A 15,961-nucleotide genomic window follows, 5' to 3' on the forward strand; every position below is an offset into this window, starting at 1 on the left:
TATTTAGATTGGAAGCACTACATTTACATTTGAAAATCAAATCATAGATGATATATAATGGTTGTGTCAATGATTGAATACAGTCTTGGATTATGAGACAAACTAATATAAACCTTTTGTTTTTATTTTTTAAATTTCATCTCTTATCTCTTTTATTTTTACTAACGTTAAGGGAGTTGAATGTGAGAAAAATGTTTAAGTTTTTGTTAAAGGTATTTTGATAAAACTACACTTCATTCATAGTATGATACCTTTGGTTCGTCTTATATAAATGTAGTTAGATTTCAACCCAATTTCTTGTGTTTCCTGTGTTCTACAATATGAATGTGTGTGTTATATAGAGGATGTATTAAGTGTCGATTGTTCTTATAATCGGAAATGAAAACTATAACTATAGGTAATATATGGATGATTAAGATTAAAGTTAGTTGCTTGTTATATAACCACTTAAAAAAGTTGCATACATTTTCTCATTTAAATATAATCTAATTATTTGTTTTTGCAATTTTCGTTTCTCATAATAAGAATAATTCTCATTTAATAATCTCTATCTATGTGTGTATGTGTGATTACAATCTTCTGTATTGTATTTTTTTCAATTATTCGAATGTTTTTTTTACTTAAATGTAATATTAATAGAAAGATAAAATAAAAAAAATGTAATGGGGGAAGATTAATTTTCCAATTGTAAAGGATTCGTATCTATATATATAAGCAAAATGAAAAGTACCAACTTTTAGATTATGTTTTCCTTTTTTTTTACTTTAAAAATAAATTTATTATAAGAATTTCAAAAGTAAATTAAAATTTATTGATTTTTTTTAAATCCTTAAATTTATGGTTACTAAATGCAAGACTCGATTGATATAATTATATAAGATTGTTTCAACTTAATTAGTAAAATAAGATTCGAATAAAATATGCAATTGGATTAAATATATAAAAAAAAAGCTTTATCATCATCTATAAGTGATCATATGAGATTCAAATAAGTTTGTTTCAATAAAATATACATTTAATTTAGACCAAAACATCAAAAAAATTGGGATAATGTTTTTCTCTTTACTCTATTTTTTTCATCCCCTGACAAAGGATAAAGAAAAGAAAAGAAATAAGATAAATAGTTAAATTAATCATTAAAAATGTGAGATACTAATAAATTAGTTATTAAAAGATGAAAATTTTAAATTTATTATTTGATTGTGTAAAGAGAATGATAAATTAGTCATTAATATAATTTAATAATAAATTAATTCTTAAATTTTGTAACTTCAACTATTTTCGATAAAACTAGTTAAAAATTATCTGAAAGTTAAAAATTAATTTATTAAATTATAAATATTCGATAAAATTAATTGTTAAAGTAGTTAAAAAATATAAAATGATAAAAAAATAGTTAAATCATGATTTATTTTAAAAATGTAACAAATAAAATAAATAAATACATCAAAGATAAAAGTAAAAAAAATATAAAAAAGTAAAAAACCAACATGTTAAAAAATACAGGAATTGAATGAGAAGCTATTAAAAAAAACTTATTTATGAAACAACTTAATAATTTTTCCAGCTAATAAAAAAACTAAAAGCTAATTAAAATATTTTACTAAACATAATCTTAATATTAAATTGGTCCTTGAAAAATATAATTTATCATCAAATTAATTATTAAATATTATAACTTAGTGATAAATGATTTTATAAATTTAATGATAAAATTAATTTATTACACTTTTTTATATATTCAAAAACTAAATTTATATCTTTATATTTGTTACTACATCTCACTAAAAAAATAAATTTGATTATTTACCCAGAGAAATCATACACTATTACCCTACCTTTAAGATAATTTTCTCTCTTTATATGGACCATAAAAATAAATTTGATTATTTACTCAAAGAAATCATACACTATTACCCTACCTTTAACATAATTTTCTCTCTTTATATGGACCTTTAGCAAACCTATTTGAAAGGCGAGTTAATAGTTTTGAACAAATCCGCTGCCCGTGTTTTTTCCACCACAAAAAACACGTGCTTCAAACACAAAATAATAATATATTATATCATTCATGACTACACATCTGAATTTTTTAAAATTAAAATAAAATAAAATTATGAAGATAAAGACCACATGGTCTCACACCCTCTTTTCTCAGACCATATCAGATTCAAGGAACATGATTTAGAAAACTGCCAAGCCCACCCATATTCATTCTCTCAAAACTTCCAACCATGAACTGAAGCACCACACATACCCACTTCCTCCAAAGACATCATTTTTATTACCAATCTTCCAATTTCAGAGAAAATTCTTTGTGGGCATCTCTTAATTAAAAAAATGTCAAGCTTCCCCAACACGGTGGCGGAAGGCCGCAGGTCCAGCAAGGCACCGGAAAAATCCACTTTTTCTCAGACTTGCAGCCTCTTGAGCCAGTTCTTGAAGGAGAAACGTGCTTCTGCTGATTCCACCTTTCGAATTGGTGGGAAAATGGAACCCATAGGTATAACCTTTTTTTCTAAAAAAAAATTATTTATATATATAATTTCCCCTTATGGAATATTATTATTATTACCCTTGTTCACTAAGTTTTTATTATGTGATGTGTTCACCATCCAATTTTTGTTGTGGGTAGGCTTTGTGTCACAATTGATGGTTTGGTGTGGGAAATTATTTTTTGTGTGTTGCCTAGCTGAATTGCATAGAAATATCTATTTTTTTTTTTTATGAAATTGCTTGTGATGAGAATTTGCTGATGGGGGTGTTGTTTGTTTGGATTTGAAAATTCCAGCGAGTACCAAGGGTTTGTTAGGAAGCCTGCAAAACTCTGATGGGGCTTTGAAACTAAGCGCTTCTGCCATGGAATTTCTTCCCCAGCTTGTGGAAAACCCCTGCATTAAGAAGTCTAGGTGTGTCATTGCTTTTTTTTATATATTTTTTTTCTGAATTCTAAGCCAAAAAAGTAGGAAAAACTGAGCTTAATATTTGGGGAATAATTTAGGGAATGTTCGACTTCTGATTTTTTTTATTATGTAATTTTTTTCATCATTAATCCTGGTTGAAATTGATTATTTCTCTAAATGAAAAGCGTGTATTCTCCATTTCTCCTAATCTAAAGTTTTTTTTTTAAACATAAAAAAAAGTTTTGAGAAGGTTCAAAATGACCCTCAGCCTGAGTCTTGTGAAATTACCCACATAGCCATGCTTTCGATCACCAAATATTTTACATGTGGAATTAAAGGAGGCATATGCTATGAATGGTGATACCTCTTTTTTTCTATCTTGAAGAATATGCAAGAAAAATTTGACCAACATTTGTGCGGATCTCAATCGTCTCTAGTTGATGTCGATCTTTGTCATGAGGAATAGCTTTATGAAAAAGAACTATAAACATGTTGAAGTTTTAGAACCATTAGATTAGGACTGGACCTCATGCGGTTGAAAATTTTGAACCCTTTATCCCCATTTGTGCCTAGATCTGTTTGGTTTATGGGCACGTGTATGTTAAATCATTGTTACTTCACCTAAAAAATTTGATTAGGTTCATGTATTCATATTCATAATGTTTTTGTTATTATTCTCTTATTGTAGATCACAGGGACCTGAAACTCCCCAATTGACAATATTCTATGCTGGAAAAATGTTGGTGTTTGATGCCTTTTCGCCGGAGAAGGCGACGGAGGTCATGGAGATGGCCACCAAGTTGGCCTCGGACAACTCCGGCACCGAAGAAAGTCCCCCTAGTGCTCCGGTTGCCACTGAAAAATTGGCTGTGTCCAAAGTGCCCCAAACAAACACATTCTCAGAAACCCCTAAGGCAGGAAACCAAGGGGTTGGTTCAGGTAATTAATACTATCTTTGTTATCCCCATTTGTCATTTGAACAAAGGAAACAAATATTGCTTTCAAGCATGTGCAAATCCATATACTAATTCTAGGTTACAACTTTCTTCTGTCAAAACAGATATGAGGTACCCAAGGAGAGCTTCACTTCTAAAATTTCTTGAGAAAAGAAAAGAAAGGTAAGCTTCTGTTTTCTACTTGCTACACTTTTATTTATGGAAAATGCTGATCTGTGCCTTATGGAGGAGGATACCGGATAAAGAAGTGAAATTAGAAAGCTTTTATTGCAAAATATTAATGTATTTTCAACATTGTTTTGAATAAAACTTTTTATTACCAACTTATGGTAGATCTAAGTGGATCCGAACACAAATTCTTTAAGTAAGATATTGAGTTCGAGTCTTTTTGAATGAAAAAAAAAATATTTGGAAAGAGAAACCTCACTTAACTTGATCGGTTAGTTTTTTCGATAAAGATTAGTTCCAGACAAAACAATAGATATTTTGTATATTTTATATTTCCTCTTTTTCTATTAATAAAATCCAAGTTTGAAATTGTGTTTATTTTTTTTATAAGACTCAATTTATAATGATTTTTGCATTAATTATTTTTATACTAGAAATACTAGTAATTTAAAAAAAATGTATTCACAAACAATTATAAGAAAGAAAAATATTATTTATAAGGGTGATTTTAAAAAAATATATAAATTTAAGATATATTTATTGTTATTAACTAAGTTAATTATTTTTTTAATCTTGATGAATGAGATAATTGAATCTTATATATAACAAGGAAGGGAATGGTGACAAAAAAATAAAATCTATTAAATTATTCTTTAACTATACCTTGAGACACTTTATTCATTTGGTGAAATTTTTGGTTGCTTAATGCCTGATTAATTGAATCATAAATTTTTGCAGGGTCAATGCTAGGGGGCCATACCAAATTAACAACCACAAGCCAGAAGGAAGCAGTTCGGGGGGTGAACCTGAAGATTCCCAACAGTTTGACCTTAACTTGTAGTGGTTTAGCTCATCGTGAATTTAGGATATACAGGCTCTGGTCAACCAAAAGCTTCTAACTTATATGATTGTAGGCCTTCGGAAGATTACTGTGGCCTTCATACGTATTTTATAAGATATATATTCGTATGTATTATTATTTCATCAATTAGGTCCTCCTCTTTGGACCAAACCAGACATACATTTAGTTTTATTACTGAGATCGATTAGTTTCAGAGAATTTTTAGTACTTTGTCTGCATTATTTTCATCATTTTTAGTGAATACAAGCCCTTTTTACACCTGATCCTGGTATATTTGCTTAGTTTCATGTTTGGTTGGTATTCTAAGGGTGAAAATCTTGATTTCTTCGGTCTTTCAACTCTTTATTAAAAATATATATAATTTTCTATTTTTTGTACACTGGGTAAATTAGTTAATGGAAAATGAACTTTTATTAAAAAATAATTTAACTATCTATTTAAAAATTTAGAATATCATCAGCTATTATTATTTTTATTTATATCCTTATCCCTATTCGATCGTCAGTTCTTAATCATTCAACGTATTTATCATAAATAACAGAAAAGTAATAGTGCATGTCGTCAGTTCTTAATTATTTAACATATTTATTATAAATAACAGAAAAGTAATAGTACATGTCAGTTACAAAGTTAAAAGTAAGTTAAGTAATACAAATGGAAAAGATTAATTCCATTTCTGAACTAAAGTAAACTGTGATAAAAAAGCGGGGGGTAATCTAAAGGAAATAAATGGCAAAGAAAAAGGTCTTATGAATATATAGCACTAGTTAAAAAGTACTGTTAAATACATTCTATTAACTATTTTTGATAAAAGCTGATTATTTTAGATAACGTAAACTAAAAATAAGTTAAAATCATATTTCATTTACAACTTTATATTCAAATAATATATATGGGAACAATCTATTCCATATAATTAATTAAAACAACAATAAATTACATCTACAACTAATATTAAAATAATTAATTCATCTAGCTGGGAGTATCTTGTATTTAATTTAAGCATCTTTTGTAATGAAATCTTATTTTGCTTATATAAAAATGTATTAAAATAATATCTAAAAGTAATCCAACCTAAAAAAACACACTTAATATAGGAACAACCAGTTAACCCAACTTGATAAGAAAAAGGAATAAAGAAGAAAAATGTTTTGAGTAAATGAATTTGCTTGAATAAAGTCATAGGTGATATAGGCAATGATAATAAATGAATTACGTGAAACAATAATGCAACGTGAAAAATGCGCATCCACACCGACTATGGAAAATGCTAGTTGGTGTTTTGTCGCCATTATGGAAATGACAAAGAGCACTAACCCCCTAACCTTTTTCCTATTTGCGCGTGCTACCCGAGGGAGTAGCCTTCTCTCATGTGCTAATTTAAAGCTGGCCAGATCATATGAAAATACACATGTAATATTAATTGTTAATTAAAATTACACGTATATTTTTAAGGATGAGAGATCTAATATTAATATAGTATTTTTCTCATTCTTCAAAATACACATGTAATTCTTAGTAATTAAATCTAAATTTTTTATTTTGATTTAAAGACTACCAACCAAACCAATACCACTTGCTGCATTCTGGTATTTACATGTTGTTTTCAATGTGATTTCAAGTAAAATTGAGTTTGAATTTTGCAAATAAAAAATCAAAATGTTTGATTTTCAGTTAAACGCATGAATTTTGAGATCAAATTCAGTGATAAAAAAGTGTGAAAAATATTTTTACAAATTCCATTTTATCACTAAGTCTATTTGAAACGGATACTTAAACATACATAAAAATATGATTATCAAATTACTCAAATAAAGTGTCATCAATTTTTTTTAGTGGAAATTAATTATTATCAAATTCAGTGTTGTTCAAAGTGGAATATTACAAAACCAGCTTAAAGTTATTATAAAATATATAGAATTATAGATAACAATATTAAATTCCTATATATATGGGAAAATATTATTTTACATTTACATTTTGGTTTTTTTAATTTAATTTTTATATTTTATAATTACAACTTGTACTGCGAATCAAATTAAAAATAATGTGGACACTGGACAGCGTAAAAAAAAATTGAATTGATTTCGTACGAGTATAGAAAATTATGAATCTTCTATTAACTTTTCAGGAAAAAACCTTAACAACTGTCCATCCGCGTTTGAGCGAAGGCATCTCCTTTCACACTCGTTCATATTGTTTACAAATGCAATTTCAAGCCTTTTTGTCTTTTCTTTAATGGTATTGCATTAGATGTGAAATAAAGAGTAAAGAAATGAGAGAAAAATAAATAAAAGAAAAAGATACAAGTAAATGAGAAATAAAGTAGAAAAAAATATGCTTTAGTTGAATAAATAAAAAAATGAAAAAACAAAGAGAAAATTACATATACATGTTTAGACAAGTGAGAGTGTAAATGAAATAAATAAATAAATTATATTGACATTTTGTACTTATGTGAATGATAATTTTTTTTGCATAACATTATACTATATCTTAGACGCATCTTACCATTTATTTTTTCGTCAATTATAGACAGTCAAAGATAAATATAATTATAAGAAAGAATTGCGCGTGGTCCCACTTCACATCATTCCGGATGGGATTCAATCTTTTAAAATCCTCATCAATCACCACATTGTTCTAACTTCTTCGATCATTAATGGATAAAGTTATAATTAAACGGTAATTTCTTCTTCTTTTTTTGATGATTTCACGTTTTATATCAAATTACTAATTATTATAACATGTCTATATTTTACACTACATTTCAAATCATAGGACAATTTATAATCACATGTCTATATTTTATTTTTAAAAAAATGAAATTAGTGGGGACAACTTCCCCCAAAACTCACCATATAAATCTGTCACAGTCTACATGCTTTGTTTTGGAGTATTAAAGTTTTAGAGTAATGCTATATATGATACAAAAAAAGTATGAAAATACTAAAAAAAAAGATCATTATGTAACACTAATCACGAATATAATCAAATATAACTATGCGCAAGAACATGTCTTAAAAAAAACTACGTGGAAGAACATATAAAACATAACCATGTCATCTAAATAAAATTGTTCAAATCCATCCATCATGATTTACATTTCTTTTTACTATCTTATGAACATATAACCTTATCTTCTAATAAAAATAAATAAATATTATAGTTAATTTCACAAAAAATATAAAGAAATTAAATATGTAAAGAAAACATATTTTCATCAGACTTTCTTAATTGTTCCATTTGTAAAACACTTCCAACATTGAGTTATTTTCAAGTAGTAGCATTAGATCCAACTTCATTTTTCTTTTCATTATCACCATTTTTGTATTCATGTTTTCATCAAATGAATTAAATTATTCGTCACTTCGGTAATTTCTTTTGATAAAGTTATGTAAAGTCAGAGTCTTGGAAGCAACGATAACTTGGCTAATTTGGCTTAATTTTTTTTCTCCCAAAAATGCAATAATCCATCCTTAAGACTGCATGCACAAATGGAGTGCACTGAATTTGAGAACCAAACCAGACCAATTGAATAACACGATCCACTTCCTCAATTTGGGATATTCTCTTCCTTGGCTCCTTGTCATTATGGGCCATCCTCAGGCCCATATTAGCTTTCATTTGGGCCTCCACGGTCCATATCATACTCAGGCAATTCCATAATTGATGGGCGAAAATGGTGACCACAAAATAAAATTATTATTATTATTATTAAAAGTAAAAAAAATAATAAAATAATAATTAAAATATTTGTGACTTGTGAGGGAAAAGACAAGGCAAGTAGTGTGATAGTTTTTAATTTAATTTTATTTATAGTTCTATACTTCAAAAGTGGTCAATGTTTATTCTATATTTTCGTATCAATGACCAAAATTTAAAAAACAGTTAATTTAGTTCAACTCACGTGAAATGAAATTATTTTAGTTTAATCATTGATTTCAAATTTAAACTCTAGCTATATAACTACATTAAATCACTAAAAAAAACTACATTCATAAATAGAATTTTGTTTTTCAGACTTCGGAGTTATCTTACTACTCTATCAAGATTTGAATTAAAAAATGCATAAAAAATGTCATAGACTTAATCTATTATTTTTAAAAATTTATCAATTTTTTTTAAAAGAATCTACACATTTTTTTAATATTTAAGGATAAAAAATATAAAAATATAATGACCTTAACCATGTGAATGACAATATATGATTATTATGACTAAGGTAGCACACATTTTCTCTATTTTTTTAGTGAAATAAGTATACACATTCTTTTACACCGATAAATTATTATTTAAATTACTTTAAAATAATTATTTTAAAATTCAATAAATTTATTATATATTATGAGTTATGAATAATTGACTAAATTTTATTATACATAACTCTTTTTCTGATTTTTTATTATTATGAAACATAAAAAAGATTATCTATACTAATATATAAAAGGAATATAATTTTGTGTGAATGTTTGTCTTTACATTTTTTAGATCATTTATCTTTATTTTTAATAATATTAAAATAATAACGATAATTAATCCTCCTGTACAAATTAAAACTGATCCATTAATTAAGATTAGATAACCACCCACAAGTCACTCTCTATTTCCATTAGACAATTTTACCTTTAAATTATTTCTTAAATTTTAAATTTTTATTTTAACTTACATTCTGGGCTTATTTTATGTTATTAATTTGTTTATTATATGATTTTTCATTAACGGTATTTAACTTTTTTTTATTGTTATTTAAAAAATTTGCCTCTCTTCCCCTGGTATAAATAGTGGTGGAGGGGAATCGTGGGGAGTCCTCTCTGGTTTATTCTGAGGCCTGTGCGGTGCTCTGAGAGGAGGGGCCATAGTTTGGGACCCTTTGAACCCTAATCTCCACCCAAACCCATTTTCCCGGGAAGTTCCCTCTGAAACGAAGACGAAAATGCAGAATCACAGGCTGAAGCAGCAGCAACAAGCTCTGATGCAGCAAGCTCTTCTCCAACAACAGTCTCTCTACCACCCTGGTCTCCTTGCTCCTCCTCAGGTTGGACCCCACACACTCTCTCTCCGTTTCCGATCACTGCTTCGATCTTATCTTATCGTGTTGCCTCGATCTTCGTGTCTCGCATTTTGCTATTTCGGGGTTGATTGGAAAGCCTAGGGTTTTTGTTGCAGAGAATAATTTCTCCTTTCCTTTTCAGGAGCTCGTTGTGTTGTGTGGTTCATTTTTTTTATTACTTGATATCTATCTGTTGTAGCGTTTACCGAAGTTTGGAGTTAGTTAATTAATTTTCCTCGCTGTGTGAGGGTTTTGCATGAGTTGGACCAAATGAACAGATTATTTTTTTTTAGAAATTTCGGGTTGCAATTCTCTTTGAAAGACATTTTATTTAGTTGAATAATGTTATTCTGAAGTTTTTAAAAAATTAATTAATTTAGTCGTTTTGTCTGTGTTGGGTGAATGTGGTTAGTCCACATTGCGTAGAGACATTTTTGCAGAAGTTACTGAGGACCAAGCCTTTGGAGTAATGAGCTATGACCCATGTGCCCTGTCTCAGACTCTTTGGAGGAATTTGAAGTGGCATTATTCTAATCTAAACTAGGGAAATATATTGAGAACTGTCCAGTTCTATATATGAGAAATAAAAAACTAATTCAACCAAACTAATGCTAATAGTTAAGCTAGTTAGTTTATTTTAATTAATAGTAATTAATAATGTCATAAATTTAAATTTTATTTCAGAAATACTCATAGAATTAAATAGTTCAAGGGGTGGTAGTATTTAATGAAGCTACTTGTAATTCACGAGGTGATTTTTTCCACCAAGTGTGACTTAAATTGTTAATAGGCCAATGTATGCATTCGCTTGCTTGGGGAATGGGTGAATGCTTCATTAATAGACTTCACAATAAATTAAGGATATAAAAGACAATAACTATTAATACATTTGCAAATAGGTCTATATTTCAAATGCAGCTATTTGTTTTATTTTTATTTTTATAAAAGACCTATGGTAATATTACCTCTGGTCTTATTTATAAGAAACAAGTTGTAGTGTGTTTTATACTACAACTTGTTTCTTATAAATAGCACCGGAGTGTTGTTTTTTTAGAGGTTTGGTTGGGAAAAGAATTTGAATAGTCTAACTAAAATAATTTATTGTCCGGCTTCATTTAGGCATTTCTGTCCAGTGTGCTTGATGTAGTGTTAAATCAGCATAAGTCTTGAAGGATTTTTTGCTTTTGTTACTGCTTTGGTATTAATTTATATTTTGCTATTTATTCCGAGTGTTTTGGGTAACAGTGAAAACATTCTCGTTAACTTTTGTTAGGCTTACCAATGAACTGATGTATGCAATTTTTTTTTCTTTTTGTTTGGTATCGGTTGGGTTACATGCTTTCTTCATTCCCATTCACCCCTGTAAATGTTTTTTCATACTTCTCTCATTCTCTGTATTGGTAGATACAATACAATTTTTTTCCCTCTTGATTTGCCCTCTTTTTCCTTTCTTTCCTTTTTCACTTCTTCATTTTGCAGATTGAACCAATTCCAAGTGGAAATCTGCCTCCTGGTTTTGATCCAAGTACTTGCCGCAGTGTGTGAGTGTTTGTCCAGACATTTTTTTTGCCTTTTACTCCTATTTTATCTCCCATTTTTTTGTTTTTTTCATGATTGTGATTGTGTGCAAACCAGCTTAGGCGCCATTACTTTCATCTTTTATTTACTCCATTTCAAATAACGATTGGTGTTAAATGCATTTGAGTTGATGGTCTTTTGTATTTTACTTAAGTAGATATTTTTTCCATGCTTAAAAGCAATTCTGGTGTACCAAAACTAGCTGTATGTTACTTTTTGCTTTTATGACTAAAATTAATTATTTGTTACCTAATTTTTTCTTCTGTTCTTTTTTTAAAAAAAATTGTAGCTTCTTTATCTTTGAGAAAATGCAGGTATGTCGGGAACATCCATACGCAGGTAACTGAGCCGCTTTTGCAAGAAGTTTTTGCGGGTACTGGCCCAGTTGAAGCTTGTAAGCTTATCAGAAAGGATAAGGTATATCTTTTTTTAGCTAAGTTATGTCTTTGTCTAATTTGTTAATTTAAATTTTAAAAACTAGTTAAAAGTGGAGCTTTATATTTGACATTTGGTGTCTTTGTTTTGCAGTCATCCTATGGATTCATTCATTACTTTGATCGCAGATCTGCTGCTCTTGCCATATTATCTCTCAATGGAAGGCATCTGTAAGTGTTGCTCTTTAGATTTATGTTAAATTGATTTCATTTTGTATTCTAATTTTAATTCAATGCTTTGCAGATTTGGGCAGCCTATCAAAGTTAATTGGGCATATGCGAGTGGTCAGAGAGAGGATACGTCAGGTTAGTTCAGATTTCTGAGTTAAAATGTTAAATAAATTGATATTTATGGGCCAGTTTGTTTAAACTTAAAAAAATCAGTTTAGACAAACATTAAAAAAGCTGAAAACTGCTTCTTTTATTAAAAGAAGTGTTTTCTTTTTCTTTTTTTATAAAAATAAGCTTAAACAAATAGGACCTATGTTCATACTAAGTCTGATCCCCTTTGGGAACTTTTGGCTAAGGTATAGCCTTTTTCTTTTAATTTGCAGGTCATTACAACATTTTTGTTGGCGATCTAAGTCCTGAGGTTACTGATGCTACGCTGTTTGCATGCTTTTCTGTCTATCCCACTTGTTCGTAAGTTTCACTCTCATGATTTCTTAGTAAAGCAGTCATCCACTTTCTGTATTTGGAGTTTTGGACTTGAACCAATCTCTATTCATCGAAAATAGAAAAAAAATATATTTGTACTGTCTCCCATGATAGTTGTACGGTGTGTTCTATACAATTGTGTTGGTAACTTAGCTTGGCTCATCATTTTATTTTTTCTGGCGGCTCCAGAGATGCTAGGGTTATGTGGGATCAGAAGACTGGGCGTTCAAGGGGATTTGGATTTGTTTCATTCCGTAATCAACAGGTCCAAATTTGGTTTTATAATCTTAATTTTTGGTGTGACAAGGCTCTTTATTATGGTTTTGACTTAGATTTTTCTTGAATTTTTGTAGGATGCACAAAGTGCTATAAATGATTTGACTGGTAAGAAATTTGTTATTGGCTTAACAACCTTAGATGGTGAACCTCTTTAAATTTAGATGAATCTCAATAATTTTTCAAAATATAATATCACTTTAAGCAAAATTAATGTCACAGCAAGGAACTGTGCATTCAGGTTCTTTTGTAAGAATTGGTGTTGACTTTATGTTGCTTAGGTTCTTTTTTGTAGGAATTGTCTATAGACTTTTTAGAACTACCTCTTATGGTATGTGCACTTCGTAATTGCACGAGTCTCATGTTTTTTCTTGTTCACCTGTATTTCCTGTATGATCCAAGCACAATTTATGAGCTCTGTCTGTCTTTCAGGTAAGTGGCTTGGAAGTAGACAAATACGCTGTAACTGGGCAACAAAAGGTGCTGGTGGTACTGAAGAGAAGCAAAACTCAGATGCAAAAAGTGTGGTGGAACTAACGTATGGCTCATCTGGTCAGTACACTGCAGTTCTTGTAACAATGAGAGATAGTTGAATTTAAATATTTTATTTTTAGCCTCTAATACTTGATTTAAGGGTGGACCTGGGTGCTTTCTAACATTTTGTTGCAACCTTTTTACATTTGACCATAGAAAGATTTTATAGATGATTGGACTTGTAAAAATTATTGCATTCATGAAGTATTCTGTTTTCCCAGTGAACTAATGGAATGCTAGGCATGAATTAACTAACATGTTTTATCCTATTTGTGCTTTAGATGGTAAAGAGACCTCTAACAGTGATGCTCCTGAGAACAATCCTCAGTATACTACGGTTTATGTGGGTAACCTTGCTCCGGAGGTAAAAGACTAGTGTTTTTTTAATTTTGACAATTAAGAATAATACCAATTCACCAACTGTTATTTGGTTGAAAAGTTTGCAAGCTTATTATGATTCATGCAACAAAAGCAATGATTTTGAAGTGCATCACTGATATTTGCATTGCTGAAACTTTACATTACCTTTATTAACTAGTTTGTTCTCTTTCTCTCTTTTGGCTATTGGGTTAGACTTAGAGATGTAAGAACATTTTAGCTTCCAAATTATTTTCTTAATTAATAATTATGTATGAGGGCGAGCCCTGGTGCAGCGGTAAAGTTGTGCCTTGGTGACTTGTTGGTCATGGGTTCGAATCCGGAAACAGCCTCTTTGCATATGCAAGGGTAAGGCTGCGTACAATATCCCTCCCCCATACCTTCGCATAGCGAAGAGCCTCTGGGCAATGGGGTACGAAGTTTTTGGAGGGCGAGCCCTGGTGCAGCGGTAAAGTTGTGCCTTGGTGACTTGTTGGTCATGGGTTCGAATCCGGAAACAGCCTCTTTGCATATGCAAGGGTAAGGCTGCGTACAATATTCCTCCCCCATACCTTCGCATAGCGAAGAGCCTCTGGGCAATGGGGTACGAAGTTTTTGGAGGGCGAGCCCTGGTGCAGCGGTAAAGTTGTGCCTTGGTGACTTGTTGGTCATGGGTTCGAATCCGGAAACAGCCTCTTTGCATATGCAAGGGTAAGGCTGCGTACAACATCCCTCCCCCATACCTTCGCATAGCGAAGAGCCTCTGGGCAATGGGGTACGAAGTAGTAGAATAATTATGTATACTTGTGCGTAGTTATGTTTTGAATTTTGCAGCAATTTCTATTGCCTTTTTATTCATTATGACCTTTTTGTAATCCACAGGCAACTCAACTTGATCTCCATCACCACTTCCATTCTCTTGGAGCTGGAGTGATTGAGGAGGTTCGTGTCCAGCGTGATAAAGGGTTTGGTTTTGTGAGGTACAGTACTCATGCTGAAGCAGCTCTAGCCATTCAGATGGGAAATGCCCAGTCTCTTCTCTGTGGAAAACAAATTAAGGTGTGGATTTCACTGAACTTTTGATGCTGTTGCTATTTACTCTGTAATTTTTTTATGGTTCGTTTTGTTATGGGTCATGGTTTTTATTGTTCACATACTTTTCTGGCTCTAAGATTGCTTAGAAAATTAGAAAACATATTAAGCTGTAGTGATTCTTTTCTTTCATTTGGGGCGGGTTGGAATTGTTAAGCTTGATTTTCTCTTTAACATTTCAATGAATTTAAAATGCATACAAGTTTAATTACTTCAGTTTTAAAAATATTTGGTTGGGTAAAGCAATTCAAGTTCTTTCAGTAGGTAAAGTAATTTAATCTCCTTCACATGCAAATTTCCTTGTGTTATTTGAAATTACTTAATTTTAGGTTTATTTGAAATTCTTTCATATTGCTTGGGGAAAAAAGTCTATAAAATCCCCATCATTTTAAAAACTCTTTGGATTTGACATCCAAACGAGTAATTTTGATATATGGTATTGTAAATTCACTTAAACGTGGAGTTCCTCAAAATTTCATATCCAAACACACCCAGGCTATTTATTTGTTGCACTTCAACTCTGACCATTGCTATCATGTTAAATACAGTGCTCTTGGGGGAGCAAGCCCACTCCAGCCGGAACTGCTTCAAATCCCCTTCCCCCACCTGCTGCTGCATCTTTGCCTGGCCTCTCTGCAACTGATCTTTTGGTGTATGAGCGACAGCTAGCAATGAGCAAGATGGGCGGCGTCCATGCTTTGATGCATCCCCAAGGGCAACATCCTCTTAAACAAGCAGCTATTGGAGCTAGCCAGGCAATATATGATGGTGGGTTCCAGAATGTTGCAGCTGCACAGCAAATGATGTACTACCAATAACACACTGCGGTCTCTTGATGCGGTGGTTTAATGTTATCTATATATCCTGCCTTGTGCACATTGATTCGTGTTAAACTCTAGGGAGCCCTTTCTTTTTACTTTTTTACTCGATGGTGGTGTGGTAGTTACACCTACCATATATGAGCAAACATTTGTATGGGTTTGTATCATGTATTATGCGGTTTTCTACTTAGTAGTGAGTGTTTATGATTTTAAGAGGGGATTGTCTGTTCAGACATTTATCTTCTCATCACCTATTCGGGTGTTACCATG

General features: G+C 30.6%; 2 protein-coding genes across 2 annotated transcripts; both read left to right on the forward strand.

Annotated features, from left to right (window-relative positions):
- The first annotated feature begins 2,088 nt into the window (after window positions 1-2,088).
- On the forward strand, window positions 2,089-5,257 carry LOC100815478 (protein TIFY 10A-like). Its single transcript, NM_001253341.2, has 5 exons — window positions 2,089-2,503; window positions 2,792-2,909; window positions 3,592-3,842; window positions 3,964-4,021; window positions 4,766-5,257. Exons 1-5 carry the CDS (start codon window positions 2,341-2,343, stop codon window positions 4,866-4,868), a joined length of 693 nt encoding a protein of 230 aa, NP_001240270.1. The 5' UTR covers window positions 2,089-2,340; the 3' UTR covers window positions 4,869-5,257.
- Window positions 5,258-9,691: 4,434 nt separating this feature from the next.
- On the forward strand, window positions 9,692-15,904 carry LOC100814415 (oligouridylate-binding protein 1B). Its single transcript, XM_003547752.5, has 12 exons — window positions 9,692-9,927; window positions 11,422-11,483; window positions 11,835-11,937; window positions 12,049-12,125; window positions 12,199-12,260; window positions 12,509-12,596; window positions 12,801-12,876; window positions 12,965-12,995; window positions 13,320-13,439; window positions 13,703-13,785; window positions 14,661-14,837; window positions 15,419-15,904. Exons 1-12 carry the CDS (start codon window positions 9,826-9,828, stop codon window positions 15,686-15,688), a joined length of 1,251 nt encoding a protein of 416 aa, XP_003547800.1. The 5' UTR covers window positions 9,692-9,825; the 3' UTR covers window positions 15,689-15,904.
- Window positions 15,905-15,961: the final 57 nt, after the last annotated feature.

This window comes from Glycine max, chromosome 16 (assembly GCF_000004515.6).
Source record: "Glycine max cultivar Williams 82 chromosome 16, Glycine_max_v4.0, whole genome shotgun sequence".
NCBI classification, from domain to species: Eukaryota; Viridiplantae; Streptophyta; class Magnoliopsida; order Fabales; family Fabaceae; genus Glycine; species Glycine max.